The 18,568-nt window shown below is 37.3% G+C and overlaps 1 protein-coding gene across 6 annotated transcripts in view; it reads left to right on the top strand.

Annotated features, from left to right (window-relative positions):
• CLASP2 (cytoplasmic linker associated protein 2) overlaps nucleotides 1-18,568 on the top strand; it is a 151,714-nt gene that overhangs the window by 78,251 nt on the left and 54,895 nt on the right. For all 6 annotated transcript variants that reach the window (XM_065627458.1, XM_065627457.1, XM_065627462.1 and 3 more), the window contains exons 9-16: nucleotides 849-928; nucleotides 6,249-6,341; nucleotides 6,930-7,075; nucleotides 8,501-8,636; nucleotides 11,870-11,940; nucleotides 13,855-13,914; nucleotides 15,228-15,305; nucleotides 15,898-16,065. In XM_065627458.1, coding sequence (XP_065483530.1) covers nucleotides 849-928; nucleotides 6,249-6,341; nucleotides 6,930-7,075; nucleotides 8,501-8,636; nucleotides 11,870-11,940; nucleotides 13,855-13,914; nucleotides 15,228-15,305; nucleotides 15,898-16,065 — 832 coding nt within the window. The remainder of the gene's footprint in view (nucleotides 1-848; nucleotides 929-6,248; nucleotides 6,342-6,929; nucleotides 7,076-8,500; nucleotides 8,637-11,869; nucleotides 11,941-13,854; nucleotides 13,915-15,227; nucleotides 15,306-15,897; nucleotides 16,066-18,568) is intronic.

Here is an 18,568-nt window from a genome sequence, read left to right on the forward strand (position 1 = left end):
TGGAACACAAGAGGTTCCACTTAAATTTGAGAAGAAACTTCTTCTCAGTGAGGGTGACGGAACACTGTAACAGGCTGCCCAGGGAGGTTGTGGAGTCTCCTTCTCTGGAGACATTCAAAACCCGCCTGGACACCTTCCTGTGTAACCTCACCTAGGTGTTCCTGCCCTGGCAGGGGGATTGGACTAGATGATCTTTCGAGGTCCCTTCCAATCCCTAACATTCTGTGATTCTGTGATTTGAGGTTGAGAAATACACCTCAGGCTTTTTAGCGTCTCAGGAGAATACTGGAAAGCACGATGTGAATGTAGGGCTACTGCACAAGATTTCAAAACAAACAAAAAGCCCCAACCAACCAAAAAGAAAAAAACCTATCCCAGACCTTCTAGGGCTGATTGCTTGTGGTACATGTTTTAATGTGAAAACTCATCTTGAGGCGTTTAATTGAATGACAAGTAGTTCTTGCTGTTGTAAGTAGTTTGAAATTCTATGGTTTATTTGGGAACGTTTGTATCATCAGGGTGTGGGTATCAGAATTCTATGCAAATGGCTGCTAGAGGGTGGTTGTAATAAACGTGTTACCACTTACAAAAATAACAAAAATGAAAGCATTAGCTTTGTCAAATTGGAAAGGGCACAGAATTGTTCATTCATGAAAAACACTCATTTACCTCTTCTTATTCAAGGAGAAATCACAGCCATGTTTTGTAATCTTATACAGGATGAATGTTCAGGATTTTTGTAAGTTATATTAAATGTTTGAAAATAGCTATTATGAAAGATACTTATGTCACTTTGAAAACCCCAACATGCATTACATACTGCTTAACAGTATTTTACGTTTATGTAGGTTCCTCTAAAGAGGGAGGAGCTGGAGCAGTGGATGAGGATGACTTTATTAAGGCATTTACAGATGTTCCTACTGTACAGGTAAGATGCTGTGCATACACGTTTTTTTTCAGAAATATACTATTTACAATGCTATATGTTAGCCTACTTTTAAAAATTCTGTAGTGTTACAGTCTTCTAACTTTTCCTTCTTGTTGAAGAATTAATTTACACTGTCTGTGGAAAGCTGCTTTTTCCAGTTCTTAGTTAAAACCCAAGAAGAAAGGAGGGGTGGAGGGAAAGGTGGTTTAAGATTTGAGGTTTTTTTCTTATTACCCAACACTGATTTGATTTGCAATAAATTATTTTTTCCCCACGTTGAGTCTGTTTTGCCTATGACGGTAATTGCTGAGTGATCTCTCTGTCCTTATCCCAACCCACGAGCCTCTTGTTATATTTTCTCTGCCCTGTCCAGCTGAGGAGAGGAGTGATAGAGCAGCTTTGGTGGGCACCTGGTGTCCAGCCAGGGTCAACCCCCCACAGTGTTTCAACTAAAATCAATTATCGCTTTTCGTAGTCTTTTCCAGGGAGTTACTGAAAATAAGTGTATGTTATAGTTTTCATAAGAAAAATATTTTCATAATGTTTGGAAAATTTAGGGCTGCAATTTTGGGGGACAATTGAGTAATAATAATACAGGCAAATGATTTTAAAAGCATGAATTGTATTTTCAAATGTGAGCGCCTGAACTGTAATGTCTGGCATACATGTCCCCATCTCTAGCAATACATCAAAAAATATATCTGGTGCCTTATTTGAGCACTAATGAACCTGTTGCATACTGAGTTCTTAGTCGAAAGATCAGATTTTAATTTCTGTTCTTTAAGTGTGGGAACTGCACATACTTGGTGCTTTCACACAGCTGAGTCATTTAACTTGCTTGTGTCTTCCTAGACCTATTTTGAATAAGTTTTCCTTGAGCAGTGGAGGTGTGGAACACAACCAGAAACTTAGTCAGCCACAATTCCCAAATCCCAGAAGGATTTTGTATGACTCTTCTCTCAATAGATGTATATTCATTCTGGTTTTATTTCTCAAGATGATAGTGTAGTTATTTGTTAGATCTCCTTCTGCAGGCAGAAGAAGTGTCTACTATTATGAAGGAACGCTTTATCTCCATGGTTCCTGTCACATTGAGGAAAGCTTTGTCTTACACTGTTAGAACTTCATGGTTCTTTGCTTCTCCAAACTGTGTTAAGGATTCTTTAGAGGGCAAAACCACAGAGCTCTGAATATTATTTATCCCCATTATGTTGAAAGAAGCCACATTCCACAGCACAGAAAATGTGCTGCCTGTAGTTCAATGCCTTAATATTTGCAGTCCCAAGCAGTGTTCTCTAATCAGTGAAATTGGTTAATTACATTGCAAGAACAAAAGTGGAGTGTGTGTTGTTGACCAGCACATGTGATTTTCTGTCTGACTGCTGGGGGATCTAGGAAGGCAGGTCATTCCTCAACTGCAAAAGGTAGAGGAGAAAGACCCACTTGTCTGAACTAATCTCACTCAGGATGAGAGGAGGCGGAGGAGAAATGTGTAACTGAACCCAAAATAACCTATTGGTTTAATGGATGAGAATGTAAGAAAGACCTGTGAAACAGGAAGAAAAAAGGTGGGAGGGAGGCTGGTATTCTTGGGAATAATGATGTCCTGCTGTCTAACTTCATGCTTCTGGTTGTGGATAATCTCTGATATTTTTTTTTAAAAAAAAAGGCAAATCCCATGTTCTGAGACCATGTTAATTGCTAAGGAAGAGAGCATTTTCTGTACTAGACCCTGTGAAGAAAGAATGTTTATGACCTGGTTATTCTAAAAGCAAAGGAAACTTGTTAGACAGAATGGGGAGAGGGACTTGGTTGTACATTACTGGGCTTATTCCCGTGTCTTTCTCTTTTCATTACATTTATGGGTTTTAGTAGTGGTTTCAGTGAAAGTAAGGAAAGGAACTATGTTATAGGAAAACATATCTGATTCTGAATCAAGATTAAGTGCATCTGGATTAATCAAGTAAATTGAGGTTATTTAGAGTGTGTGTATGTTTAATTCATCCTTAAAAGCCTCTCATGGTGGATCTGCCTTTCCCATAACCTGTTGCAATGATGCTCGTCATTACCTTTTTTAGGAATATCATTGTTTACTCATACCTGGTTTGTAATCTGCATATTGGAAATAGTTTCTATATAGTTAGTACTCTTATTTATGTTTAAGCTTTTAATTTTTCTGTCTTTGATATTTCACTTACCTTCAATGCTGTGTGTGTGTGCATGTTGCCCTCTAATGGATAATAGCAGTTTGTGAAGAACATGTGTGATTTTGAGATATAGTCTGATGGATCTGGGTGCCAAAAAGAGAAGCACCGTGGTGAGAGAATTGTGTGTTCATATTTAAGATTACAAGCATAATGTTTTTACAACTATGTTTATTTGCTTTTGCTTAAATTGAAGAAAATTCTGTGTTCGGTTATTAGGAGTAATGCCTATTAGTAGCTAGAATTTGTTTCAAAACAGATTTAATTATTTTTACAAAAGTCTGATGTGGGAACTTGTAAACAAAAAAATGTATTATGTCATTGACTGAACAGAGAATTTCATCTTGGCTTTCTAAAAGCATAATTAATCAAGGGCAGGGAGAAAAGAAATTATTGAAATGTTACCTTTTATTCCTCTGAAACTAATACGTGTACGGACAACCTTGACAATTTGGGATTTTTCAGTGGAATTACATTTTTAATTTCATGACAAGATAAAATTATGCCATTTACTGAAGTCCTCATTATAATGCCAATTTGAATAGCAGAAATTGCATAGATCCAATGCAGTTTGTGCCAGGTAATTAAAGAAAAAAATTAAATTCTTTGCCTAGGCTAGGCATGCAAGTAGGGCAGACATAAACCCATTGCACGTGTTGCTTCTGTGCTTGTTTATTGCCTGGCATGTTTTAGTCCAGTGGCAGTAACTACAGCACATGGTCTCTGATAACACATAGGCTGACAACAAAAAATGTTCCATTGAGGATCTATTCAATGAGACACCTTAAAAAAGGTAATTGTACCTTGAGCAGAACCTCAGACTAAGTTGAGTGTGCACTAACCAGCTCTCAGCTGCCACAAAAAGGCATGATTCTGCTTCCCTTGTTGTTGCACTTCACTTCTTTGCAATAAGTTGGCACAGGCTGCTGAGTTGGCAGAGAAGTGTTTGTGTTTCCTCTTGTAGGGTTAACTGGTTGTATGTCAAAACCTCAAACTGGGAACGAGACAGGGCAAGGTGGGTGATGGTAAAGGGGAAGCCTGAGGAGCTCAGATCACATCACAAATTCTGATGGCATTAGGGTCACTGTAATGTGAAATTAGTTAATTTAGTTAACCAGTGACTAGTGCCTTCCACTTTTAAAAGGAAAATAAGGAATTTTCTTTGAAAATGGAAATTTAATTTGATTAAAATTCTTACTGAGACGCATGTCATATTTGTTCTTAATAGTATGGTACCTTTTGAATTAGTGTTAGAGCAAGTTAGTGTTGTGTAATAAGTATTACGTGGTACCAGCATACACAAGTATATGAAATGGTGATAGAAGACTCATGTTCAATTTTGTGGGCAGTGGAATAGAAAGTCTGTTATGCTTGGACCCACTGGTTTCATTAAATTATTTACTCTTTTAAAATAATTTATGTACCAGATGTTTATTGACTTCTGATGAAGACGAAAACAGTCATGAGGAATAGCTTTTTTGTTTTTGTGGATGCAGTTTTGTGCCCTATGTACAACTGCAAAGCTGCTTGCACAGTGTACCCTGGAAAAGCTTATGCAACTGCGAGGTAATAAAAATTTCGATTTTGCTGGTAAAGCATATTCAGAAATTGTTTTTTGCCTGATAGCGAAGCTGGCCTGGGTGTACTAATTCATCTGTTGTGAAGTGATTTCTACCCTGTTTATCCTATAAACTAGATATGCAGGCATTTAGAGCATGGATGTCTTCCACCTCCTCAGTATTCCAGAATGAAATGTAGAGGCCTTCATAACCATGTGTTATTAAAGCATTGGAACAAAAGTAAATGTCAGTAGAATCAAGGTCCCATATCTACTATAAATTAAATTAATTTCATATGCTATGAAAATTGGAAGACTAGACTGTATTTGGAATAACTTGTAGTAATTTCTAGTCACCTAGGAAAATGAAGTACTTTGTAGAAAATACACATTCAGCTTAACTGTAAAACAGAAGAAAGATGGTCCTAAATCTTTTTACAAATAACAAGATGAATATATACATGCAGAACAGTGTGTTCAAGAGACCAGTGTCAAAGCTCCTCAGCAATTCATGCGAAGCAAGATGTCCTCACCTTCAGTCCTTGTTGCCTCTACATGCTGTGTGTTCTTGCACATATAAAAATTATGTCTTGGACTTAAGTAACGATGGAGCATCAGGCACTACTATTTAGGTGCTATTTAAGGCAAAGGCATCATGCTGGCCTCCAACTTTCATTCTAGAAGGGTACGAGTTTCCTTGAAGTCCTGAATCATGGCATATCGTAACTGTGGATGTCTTGGATGCATCTCAGACGGCATCAGGTGCCTGTGTATAGGCAACTGAGTTTATCCCAATATGTTTATAGAAAATATGTTTTCGAAAAAAAATCTGACCAGATCAAGAGTCTAGTTAGTAATGTGCTTCATATCCTCTTCAACTTGTTCTCGATCTTGGAGGAAGAAAAAACCTTAAAAGTTTGCATCTTCAGTTGAAGCAGAGAAGAGCATCCTGTGGCTTCTGTCTAGGAGAACAGAAGGGAAGTCTGTTTATTTCTGGTGTTAATAACATGTTTTCATGACTAATTTAATTTTCTTATTTAGAAGTCCACTGTTATGTGTACCGTTATCAATAAATGCGTTAATTCATGTATCACCAAACAGTGACTGATGTATGATTAGATTGGTCAGGCATCAGTTTTGCTGGAATTACTCTGTAGAGAATAGAGAACTCTGGAGTAGTCGGTAGTATAGTAGTGAGTATGAAAATGAAATTGAATTGCAATAATATTGCAACAGATTATCTAAAACCTCTGTTCATATTGAATTCTATTTTTTTAAGTGAAATTCTATATATGATTAGATCATCACAAAGATGAAAGGTGAAATCTTGAAGGAAAATGTTGATTCTTCAGCTTTTCTTTTAATGAATATTCACTACTCAGTGATATCCTCAAAGATTTGCCCTAAAACGCCCAATTATACCTCTTATACAGTTGTCTGGAATTATTGGGGCAAGATTTTCAGAATTATAATAGTATGGTTAGTCTTGTCAAGTTATTTTCCTTTATCAGGTTACCTGGGATATTAACAATATACACTTTTTTTTTTAATACTTCAGATCTATTCTAGTCGAGAACTTGAAGAAACATTGAACAAAATCAGGGAAATTCTCTCAGATGACAAACATGATTGGGATCAACGAACTAATGCGGTAAACTCTTTATCTGATTTGAGGTTTGGGTGGGTGTATTTCATAAAGCACAGACAGCTAGTACATTTTCATTGTCATTTTTAAACATTGAATTCCCATATGCCAAATAAGTTTTAGCAGGTATTTTTAAAAGGCTGAAATACATTTTTGCTGACATTTAAGTGGAAGCTTTTCTAGAAGCCATCATGTACGTTTCAATTGGCACTTATGCAAAATTATGTATGCTGCAGGTAAACTGCTAGCATTAGTATCTCTTATGTGTGGCTCTGATAAATTTCACTTGCAGGATTGAAATGTTTGTGTATGTAGCATTTGTATTTTTTATCAAATGTGTGGCATCTTAGTGTTTGGAAACAGGTCCGTGAACAGACATGTATTTGAGTACTTGTAGACTGGGATCTGAGACTTTAGCTCTAGAATTTAAGTAATAGAATTTTTTTACAGTTTTTTTAAATGACTGCCTTATATTTCAAAATCATGCTTTGCTTTAAAGATGTGCCTGTGTACCTTTTTGCAGTGAAGTTCTGACTTCGTTAGTTTGAAATGCATATTGGTAGTGTCCTAAAATAAACGCCTTAATTTTTTTAGCTGAAGAAAGTTCGGTCGTTGCTTGTTGCTGGAGCTGCACAGTATGATGGATTTTTCCAGCATTTGCGGTTGTTGGATGGTGCTTTCAAGCTGTCAGCCAAGGATCTCAGATCCCAGGTGGTTAGAGAAGCATGCATTACTGTAGCGTAAGTACAGTTCATGTGCGTTTGTGTACATCGCTAGAATTTTGTACGAATTTGATTTAAAGATGCTTTGTCAGTGTTGCAGGAAAGATTATCTTGTTGGACTGCTGTACACTGTGACTGATAAAGAGTCAAACCGTCATCTGAAGCCATAGAGAAAAAGAAAAATTCAAAGGAATTTGTTCTTTTGGGTGATGTACCTAGTTGATAAACCTGTAACAGATTTTATGTGAAGAACAAATATCTTCATTACACTGAGTACTTAGTGCAAATTAATGTAAACTGCTGTAAGTACTAATGTAATATTGGGGACTAGTCTTAGGAGCACTTATGCTTAGATGATTGGCACAGGACTTTACTGTGACTGCTTGTAATGGCAAAGCGAGCTGCCCTGTAGGGGTTTGAACATGGTACGTTTTCTCTCATGTCCATGATAACTTCAGAAGCTGTGACTGAACAGAAATAAGATCTTCAGGTTTATCATCTTGGGGGCTTTCATTAAATTCAAGGACAGGGAGAAAAGCCTTATTTTTATACCAGAGCGGTCTTTTCCATTTCCCTGTTTTCCGTGGCTTGCTTTTCCTCTGGAAAGGCATTAATGTAACCATTGATTCCCAGTGACCATCTGGAACAGATACACCCCTGAGTTCACCCTTGCTATTCTGGTCTCCTGACTGAACAGGCCATGGGGACCTGTTAGACCATACAGCTGTCCTTGCCAGGGAAATTGAGGCTTTAAGAAAATAATGCTAACCTTTCCTAACATGAAGTCAGGAATAGTGCAAAGGTACTATGTAAATGTTCTCATCCAGGCCTAAAAGCCTGGAATTTTGTTTGATCCCTAAAACTTAGATATATTCTATGTGTCATTTGCTGCTGACTACAAATTCATTTTATGTGGTCTCTGTACGTAGAAGCAGCATTAGTTGTCACCACTGGACAGATAAATTACTGTGTGTCGTATGTGTTTCTGTATTTGTTAAAATTGAAACCATAACCTTTAATAACGGAGTCAAATTTTATGGTTGGCTAATTATAAGTTCAGTGGCTTTGCCTGCATTCAAAAGGAAAAAAACCTCAAACAATAATTTCCAGAAGATTTTAGACTTATATACACTCAAAGTGTGTTAGAAAGCAGAAACATTGTGATATTTTATGTGGACATGAGAATTTTAGCCTTTCAAATTGTGGTATTTGTTTTTCATTACAAAGTAAAGTTATCAGTGTTCAACCTCTTAATGTGTCTGCTAGGTAAAAAAAAAGTTCCACAAATCCTGCATTTCTAATGAGGGAAGGACTTGGAAATAATGGAATTAGGAAATTCCGTTGTTTGGAAAGCTAAATCTTTAAAGTGTGCAGTAAACTTCTTTATTTTAAGACTAAGAAATTAATTTTCGTTAACAAGTTTTCTTTCTTTTTCCTAAATAGCCATCTTTCAACTGTTCTGGGAAACAAATTTGATCATGGCGCTGAAGCTATTGTGCCTACTCTTTTTAATCTGGTTCCCAACAGCGCCAAAGTGATGGCAACTTCTGGGTGCGCAGCCATTAGATTCATTATTCGGGTAGGTGTTCCTTTCTCACTTTGCTTGCTAGGAATGTTCAGGTAATGGCTCTTAGAGGTAATAACAATTCTGAAATACAGAATTTAAATCATGCTTTAATGTAGAAGTAATTTTATCACAGACAGACATATTATCTACCATTGAAACGAATTGGCAGCATTACCATAGTAAAGATCAAGAAATGGGTATGAAAAGCAAGTCTGTTTTCATGATTTTTTGGGGTAATGTGTCAATATTAAAAAGGCAAGTGTATTTCAAAGAGTAACTGTCTTAAACTGGCTTTTTGGAAAAGACAAAGTTAAGACAGTAGTCAAGAAGCTAGTAAGAATTTAAAAATCAAGCCAAAAAAACCCCCACTCATACACAAAAACTATTTCTTTTTGGGGAAAAAAAAAAAATAGAACAGATTTGGAACCATGGAGTTAATGACAAAATATTGAAGAGGCTGGACATGTGTGGATCAGTTCACAAAGCACAAGTTCATGGAAGAAAAGCACAGTACAGATTGTAATCCTGAGGTTTAAGAACTTTTTAAGATGAGTCTTTAAAGCTATATCGTATAAGGGAGAGCAGTGCTGCGTACTAGCTGCTTCTTATTGTCTATTTCTTAAGCAACTGCTACTAACTGGTGTCTGAGGCAAGACATTTAGCTAGATTTTTTTGGGACTTGTATTGGTATTTTTGTGTTTCAAATACAAGTGGGAGGTTGCCTGTAGTTTCTGCATTAAAAGCCGTGCTGTTCTTAGTGCTGTGCACATACTATTATTCACTATGATCTCATTCATGGTTTTAATTTTGTAAGTTGCTGGAAACCTAAGTGATGTAATAACTCACAGCTTTTATTGCCATGCTCAGTACGTTTTGGAATCTGTAGTTGTTCTGTCTACCCGTGCCTTTGAGAACATGTTCCGAGACTTCTGCATTACCTTTGCATCAGCGCTTGGGCTAAGATCCATTGGCATTTTTTCCCCAAACTCTTACAGTGCACTTTGAGGTGGCCAGTGGCACAGAGTTGAGAGTGGAGGAAGGAAAACACCTCACAAAGGATGATTAAAGTTGTAAGAGAAGAATGCAATTTGCAGTAGTAGTAGGTGAGCTCAGGCATGTAAAAAAACTAACCCTGTCATGTTGTTTACAGGAGCCAAATCAAGCACCAGAAAAGCAGCATGAAATAAAAATTCACCCGTTATATTAAGTTGGCTTTATTGGTTCAGTTCAGTTGGAGACGACTATGCATCGGCTATAGATGCCCTGATTTTGTTTAGACTTCTGTTCTTCTTGGCTGTAATTTAACATACTAGACTGGAGGCATAGAAGGGAGAAAATTCTATCCATAGCGTTCAAACACCCAACCAATAAATGGCTTATGCAAGGTGTTCTGACAGAAAAGTCAGGTTTCAATGGAAAAAGAGAAATAAATGCCAGAGTCAAACAGTGCAGCCCCACACTCCTTTGGACTTCTGTTCTTTGGACGACATGAGAGTTGGTCAGGGAGCGTGTGATCAGATCATTATTTAGAGCCCAAGCCATTACAGCTTTTGGAGTCAGCATTTTCCTCAAAAACTCCTTCCAGCATCCACTGACAGCCAGCTCAGATACTGGTGCTTAATATCTAATTGCTGTGAGAGTGGGTCTAGGTAAAAAGAGGGAAGCTGTGTTATACCAGTGATCTTGAAGAGTTCCATTTAATCTTTTTGCCTTTATTGGACTTCATATTTCTTCTCCAGATAGTTCTTATACTGCAGTCTCATATCTTTTGTTCTTGACTCTTAGTATATTGGAAAACAATTTTTAAAAGCGGGGGGAGGGTGTGTGCCATGAAGAGTTGGCATGGTGGCAGAAAATCTTTTCCAGAGGGAAGTGGGATTCAGGTTGGGCAATCGAGCTGCAAGGTGCGTTTGGAGAAAGCATTTATCATCACAGCTTCAAAGGGAGTAGCAGATGAAATGTGCAGTCTTAAAGCCGAATGAAAACAAGCCTGGGGCTTTGAGTCCTTTGCAAAACACTTCATAGAAATTACAATGTCAATAGCTCTAAAGACTGGAAACATAGAGGTTTCTCCATCTGTAAAAATGTTTTATTCTTTGCCCTGATATTGCTTATTGTTGCCTTTCTGACAGTCATGTGCCACTTTTCAATTTGAAAACTATGCAAACCACAAACAAAGCCCCTAAAAACCTGTTGAAAAGTACATCAGTAGAAACAAATGCAACTGGAAGGCTCTTCCAGATTTTTTGATTAATTCCCTTCTAATTCTGAAGTTGGTAGTACTCTCAGAGATGATAGTTATCTCTCTGCTTTTTTGGTGATTTGTGTGTTTATATCCTGCAACAATGTCATAAGGAGAAAGTCTATGTGAGATACTAAGAATTGTTCAGTACTGTACTACTTAAGCAGTTTGTTTTTAAGGCAACAGTTTCACACTGTATTGGAGACTGGTTTAGAAGTTATGTGTTTAATCAAGAAAAGAATAAAGAAATGAATTGAAAATGGATTTGTTGAACCATGTTACCCTTACTTGGAATTCAAATGTCAATGCTTTGTGTCTACAATTAGTTGAGCTGAAGTAAGGCTGCTTTATTTCTGAATTAAAGTATTGCAATTGGATTTGATGTAGTTTATCTTACCCACTTTAAATGGTAGTTCAAAGGTTTTTTTTCCAATGAGGATGTTAGGTGTTTCCATATAGATTATATACATAAGCTTGCTTATATTACATGTCATACTTTATTATTTTATTGACATATTTTGCATTAAAAGGAATTGGATCTTTGCACCACTAATGATATTCATTGATCCCTAAAAGAAGTCCTGTAGTTTCAGATTGATGGACTTGCTTTTTGCTCCATAACTTGGATTTTTTTTTAAGATTGCTGTGTCTATTGTTTTTTTTTCTGTGGCAAAACTAAAATAACATCAGCTTACAACTCCCTTGAGGAGACACATGTGAGCCTTCGTATATGACTTCTGACACCTAAATATGGCATATCATGATACAATTGTTGATGGCAGTGGAAGTGCTTTTTGCTTGATGTTTTGGAAGAATACAAGTTTTAATTGACACGCTAGCAGCAGTCTCTTATTTAGTAGTGTTCTCCATTTAGTTTCAGTAAGCATTTAAAATGATTGCCTTTTTAATTATATTCCTCATTCTGTTTAACTTAATTAGTACAGTACAAATTCAGGAATGCTTTTGTCATTAACTGCTTTGTCTTTTTTTTTTTTCTCCTCAGCATACCCATGTGCCACGACTCATACCTTTAATAACAAGCAACTGTACCTCAAAATCAGTTGCAGTGAGAAGGTGAGTACGTTATAAGTGGCCATTCACTCTGAATACGCACAACTGCGTTACTTATTAAACTACAAAAATTAATTTCAGCCAAGTTACATTAGATTATGTTGAGGAATGGTACTTTCTGTCATATTGGGGAGGATGTACATTGTATCCTTCTGCAGAATTTATTCTAATCAAAAATGGTCCTAATGCCTGTTGAAAAAGTACCTTCTGATTTAAAACCAGAAAAAAAAAAGCTGTACTTGCATCTGTGTTGCTCAGTCTAATGAGAATAAACAACACAGATATTGAGAGGCATTGGGAGAGCAGGAGACAGACCTGCGTGTCTCCTCAAAGAACCAGCCCGAGCCTGTTAGCTACAGTTAGGCCAGACTTGACAGACCTGCTGAGGCTGGCTCTTGTCGAAGCACCAGAGCGCACCACGTGCAGAGCGTGCCAGCACCGTGCTCTCCCCGTGCCAGGGGGACTTTGTGACTTCCATGCAATGCGGTTTGAATGTGTGGAGCCAGGCTGGCTGATACTGCGCCCCGCTGGGCGCTGTGAGATCAAGACGGTGGCTGCTACCTTACATAGGACATGGTGGGTCAGCGTGGTGTCATGTGTAACAACTGAGGTGCATCTGCAGCATGATGCTTTTTCCAAGAGCATGGTACTTGAACACTTGGATTGACTCTTGATAAAATTAATTGGTTTCTGACAGTGTCGTTATCTGCACAGAATCCCACAAGAATGGTTGACTGTTTCTGGACCCACGCTAGCCCTGAAAGAAATAGAGCTGTGTGTGTGCAAGAAATAGCTTGAGCATCTAAACTGTTTGCTCTAAATGTAAACTGCCTTTGCATCCAAAGCAAGTATTATCTCAACCCAGATTATGCTGACCTGTCATAACTTCTGGTTTTACTGCAAAACAATTCATAGGGCTTCAGTGCCTCCACTTACCACAGCTTTACTGAAGAACATTAGACTCCAGGTGGCTTTGGTACAGCAATTCACAATCCAGTGAGCATCAATGAAGGTGGCCAAAATTGCATTGTTTTTATACTGACTTCATTCCTTTGGAAAAACAAAGGAAAAATAGATCCGTTATAATAGTGAAAAGACTTTCAGAGTTTCTTGCCTTGTCTTGTAGGTGTCCAAAGGATTTGGGCAGCATAAAAATGAAATCTGCCCCTCCAGAACAGGTCAAAGATTCAACATAGCCAGAAAAATAATTCCAGGCAGTAGAGTCCGCTACCTTTTTGAAGACTTAATGTGTAACACCTTCCTAATCTGTGTTGCTTTGATTTATTCACCAGTATCTTATCTTCAGACATATTTTAAAGTTTGCCTTTTGCCATGGCTGGCTGCTAAATTGTCAAGAATTCTGAATTAATAATTAATAAGGTTACATAACTTTTGTTTGTACAGTGCCAGCAAATCTTCAGGAGTGCTTTCTATATGCACAGCCCTGTACTGGTGGTGTCATGTTTTCCTTTATGCTACATACTCAGTAATGGCAGATGAAAGGATGGGAATCGTGTTTGGGACAGAAGTACAGTGCCATAGAAACATTATGTTGTGACTTAATAGCTGAATTTTTAAAGTATCGTGGGGTTTTTTAATATTAAGATTTTATAGTTTGTACAATTTTTAAACTTTATTGATTTTTTTCTGTTAGTTTGGAGTGTAATAACATGGCAGATGGTTAATTGAACCACATCTGTTTTTCTGAACTTCAGGATTAGTTAGCCTGCACGTTTGCATTCTACATAGAATATTTTAACTTTGCAATAAGGTGACTAATGTTCTTATTTGACAGATAAATGTACTTTCATTTTATGTATTTGTTTCCCTCAAGGTAAAAGAATAAAGTTACTGTTTATTCTGCAAGCACATTAGAGAAGTGAGTATTAATTATAACTTTTTGTTCTGTCTCTTCAGGCGCTCCTTTGAATTTTTAGACCTGTTGTTACAAGAGTGGCAAACACATTCATTGGAAAGGTATGGGCCAGTATACTTTTTCCCCAAGAACAAACTGCTCATGAATTTCAAGACAGAAATATTTTCATTGAATCCTTTAATTGGATTGTGTTGTTCAGTGTTGGCCAACCTTTCTAGTGTAGACAACCTTTCTAGCACAGCAGGTCTTGTGACTCATTCAAGTGCCAGGGAGAAGGAGGAGAGCTCTGTGCTCCAGCCTTGACTTGGTGTTGCCTCTTCGCCTTCCCCTCTGCCTCTTCTATACCGCATGTGAGCAGTACGTACTGTGCTTTCTCTGAGTTTTGCTTATATCAGGAGTGTCAAACTAATTTTCACCAGGGGCCGCATCAGCCTGGCGGTTGCCTTCAAAGGGCTGAATGTAATTTTAGAACCGTATAAATGTAGGAGATGCACAGGTAAGCATCTGTCTTTTCTCCTGAAAAGAGGAAATTTGTGTGTTTGCCATGAAAGATGGCAAGTGGGATTAGGCTGGAGGACTTTTTCTGCTAATGATTAAGAGCACACCAGCTTCTCTGGGTAGATAGGAAAATAGTGCACACATCAGCTCTGAAGAGTTTGTGCTGTAAGCAGACAGTAAGAGCAAAGGGACTGCGGGGCCTCCAGAAAGACTCTGAAGAGCTCATCCAGCTCCGTAGTCACCTTTCAACCTCTCCGGGTGCCCCAGGAAAGGGAGCAATGGGGAGATCACTTGATTTATGGCAGAGTGTGTGTGTATTTTTTAAAAAAAAAAAAAAGGCAAATATACAAAAAAAACTCAACAAAAGCAAAATAGCCCAGCCCCCCCCACTCAAACAAAAAAAGCAGCCACCCAAACATGTCTTGAATTAAAGTCTGTTTATCATCACAATTTTTTGTTGTTCTGATGAGTGCTTTGCTGTTCTTTGAGCATGTGTTCAGGTTTAGAACTTGTATGCCAAAAGCTTTCAGAGGTGAATTTCCAGGGAAGCAAACTTATTAATCTTAACTTTTATCTTACTACTAATATAGTAGGAGAAATAGTTTTTTTCCATTTCAGGAAAGCAGATATCTTTAGAAAAGGTATTTTAAAATAACTTTTAAAGTGTCATGAGTGGATGTATGTCTGAAAAGTACATTAATATTTTTCTAAATTGAAAGAGGATGCTTACTTAAACCTTGACAGAAGGTGCAGTCATGTCATCAGTGTACTCCAGCATTTGCCTACTTCGTATCTTAGAAGGAACTACTATCTCAGCTGGTTTTTACTTAGAGAAATGTCAATCGAAGTGTGAAACTTGAATACTTAAAATATAATTTGGAGTAGCAAAATAGCATGAAGAATGTCTTTCTTCTAGGCATGCAGCTGTCTTGGTTGAAACCATCAAGAAGGGCATTCATGATGCTGATGCAGAAGCAAGAGTGGAGGCAAGAAAGTGAGTTTTGACTACCTTTTGCTCTGAAAAATTTTACGTTTTACATGAGCGATAAGAAGGCTCTACCAGGAGGTGAGCAGCCAACTATGGCTGAAGAAGAGGACACACATTAGGTTGAAAATTGATATTTCTGTTTTCAAAGTCCTGAATTAATGTCTAGTTTATTTTGCAAAAGACATTCTGAAAGTTGAGGCAAATAATACTGTTGTGCAGCATTTTAGGATTCTACTGAAAAAGGAGTCAGGTTGATATTGCTATAGAATCATTCTTGATTACCCCCTTTAAGTCATTAAACAACTGCAGCACTTTAACTAGTGAGTAGTCCAGAAAAGAACTCCTCTTGCCTTCTCCACAGAATTGGTAAGTGAATGTGAGAATTTCAGAGGATAAAGTTACTTATTTTGAAAATATTAATTCAGGCAGTGTAGCTGGTTTCTTTTATGATTTGATGAGCAGTATTGTATGCATTAGATATTTTCAGTTTGAGTTCCTTTCCCTCCCATCCCTGGTTCATTCTGTAATCTTTACTACTTGACTCCACACTTCGAATAAAATACAGAGTATTGCATGTGCTTATTCTCTTATTTTGCAGGGCTTATCTGGGTCTTAGAAATCACTTTCCTAGTGAAGCTGAGACTCTCTACAATTCTCTTGAGCCACCCTATCAAAGAAGCCTCCAGACCTACTTGAAGAATTCTGGCAGTATAACATCTCTCCCCCAGTCAGACAGGTCATCCTCCAGCTCTCAGGAGAGCCTCAAGTAAGGGTCCCTTAACTGTTTCTCAGCCTATAAACAAACAAAAACTGTTTCTCAAAAGCAAATGAGCCAGTCTGCTGTGATGTACAAAAAAGCTGCAATTGTATTTTTTTCACATTTAAGTTTTTTCAATAAAAAAGCTTTTATTGTGTTTTGCTGTACGATGATATTACCCTAGCAAGGTGAAAAATAGAGGCAATCATTAACTGGATTTTAGCAGGCTGTTCTTACTCATATATTTAGTTCTTAGCAGCCTCTGTTAGACCAAAACATCTTTAAGGTTCACATCTTGATGTCTAGCATTCTGGTGCAAAGAGTAAGTAACAAATAATGGTGTTAGTCCTTTTTTATCTCTTTTCACTGGGAAGTATGGGAAAGAGACACTGACAGTGAGATTCATTCAGATCAGAGATCATGTTTTTTTCCTGTCTTCACAGTATGGAATATGTATTAGCAGTATTTTGCAGCTGTGCCCATTACTAGAGGGTGGGTCTGTGCTGCATTCAGTGGTATAATGAAATGTATAGACAATCTTGAGCTGAATAGATTAAAGTTTGTTTAGGTACCAATAGCAAAAGAAATCTATGGGCTTTTTATTATAAATGTAAAATAGTAGTAGTTAGTAGTATGTGGTGATTTTTTTTTTCTTTAAATTCTAGAAAGCTTCCTCAGCGTATTAAAACCTGTTAAGATTTCAATTCAGATGCTTCATTTTCAAAGCCAGGGAACTTGTCTGCTCACTTCTGACTTGAAAGCAAAGACTACTTCCAGCATATTGGAAGTTAATTTTTTTCTTTTTTTGGTTGCTGCCTTAAATACCAGAGGCTTTCCCTCTTCTACATCAAATCTTATCTTTCCTAGGATACTTCTAATTATTAAGAAAAAATTTTAAATAATTGTCTGTAATGTAGGCTATTGCTAGCACTTCATTTTTTCCACGAACAAATGTTTATTCAAAGATTAATTACTCTTGTTTAAATTAATCTGTATTCCCTGTCTGAAAAATCAAAGTGCTGTTAATGAGTTGCTGGTAATAAAGCGTTAAAAACTAAATTATAGAGAAATTAGAATCTTAAAATATTCCTAAATTCTCAGGTAAATGTTACTTCGTGTATTGCAAGAAATGCCAGTACTGTAATACAGAAAGGGAGGAGTAAAATAAGAGATGAACAGAAGATATCATATTGGAAATTCATTAATGTGTAATTGATTTTTCACCGATTCTGCATTTAGATGCATGTTGTTTTCCCTGCGTTACCCAAAATTATATTTCTGGCTTCTAATATAGATGCCGAGGTCTCCATGTATAGACTAGCTTAGTAAATGTGGGTATTGTTTTCCTAAAAGTCTAATCCTCCATGATTTTTGACCCTCTGAACTTAATAGGTCTTGCAGATCATTGGCCAAAAACAGTTTTAAAGAGGATGGCGGAATGAGAGAAATGTGGTGACATTTGCCTACCTGTTATATATGAAACTCTTGAAATGAAATGTCAATCTCAATACATTGTTCAAGTGCTGAAATTGTAACAGTTGTCTGGGCCTTCTGCTTGGAGCAACTTGTGAGGTCAGGGTGCACCCAGGAGCTTTGCCTGGGCCTCCTCTACTTACTTGCAGCAAAATACATCCAAAACACTAGTTAATAATGTCAGAAAAGCAGGTTTTATACATGATAAGCTGCAAATACATGATCTTCTGTGAGGAGCTGGATAACAGTGCTGACACTTATGTTATCATTAAGCACCTGAGCTTATAATTTGGATAAATACACATTATGCATATTTTTTTCTCTCTGCCTCTCAGTTTAAAATTAGAGAGGGATTATTTTTACGAAAGCTAAGACTCTAGACTGAGGCCGTAATATGACTATTGATGAAATAGTCAACTATTTCAGCAAATAGAACCCTTCCCAATCAGTTAAATATTTAGATGGCTAGATATGAATCCATGAATAAAGTATCATGCTTTCTTCTCCTAGTCTTTTGCTTTTCTGTGGTTCCTCTGCCTGCATTTTACCCACTGAACCAGTCAGAAGGAAGGGCTCACAGCTGAACTTGGGTAGACAGAAAGATATTTCTTCAGCAACTACTCATACTTACAGTAAGAGTAAAGGGGAATGGAGAGAAAACACAGAGAAAAAAACTATGGGATTTTTCTCATTTTATAAATTGTGGGGGCACTCAACATTGAAACAGGGGAAATTCAGTTTAGCTGCTTGGGAGTTCCTGCATTTTCCTTTTTAATTTGTAACTTGATTCTTAGGAGATCTAGAACTGGAGGAGGCTTATGAATTGTACATCTGTTTTCCTTGTTACTGCAGACACCACTTCACATAATTTTATCATAAATCAAGGGTTTTTTGTGTAGCTCCCGCTATTTTTGTTTGATAACTGATTTCGAAGATCAGCTCTGTGGCTAAAACCTTGTGCTGACAACCTTAAATGTTTCTATGACCAAGTCTGAAGTGCTTGAACTTTGTTAGCTAAGTGTGCCTGTTGGTAACCAAA

This window comes from Caloenas nicobarica, chromosome 2, assembly GCF_036013445.1.
Source record: "Caloenas nicobarica isolate bCalNic1 chromosome 2, bCalNic1.hap1, whole genome shotgun sequence".
Classification (NCBI taxonomy): Eukaryota; Metazoa; Chordata; class Aves; order Columbiformes; family Columbidae; genus Caloenas; species Caloenas nicobarica.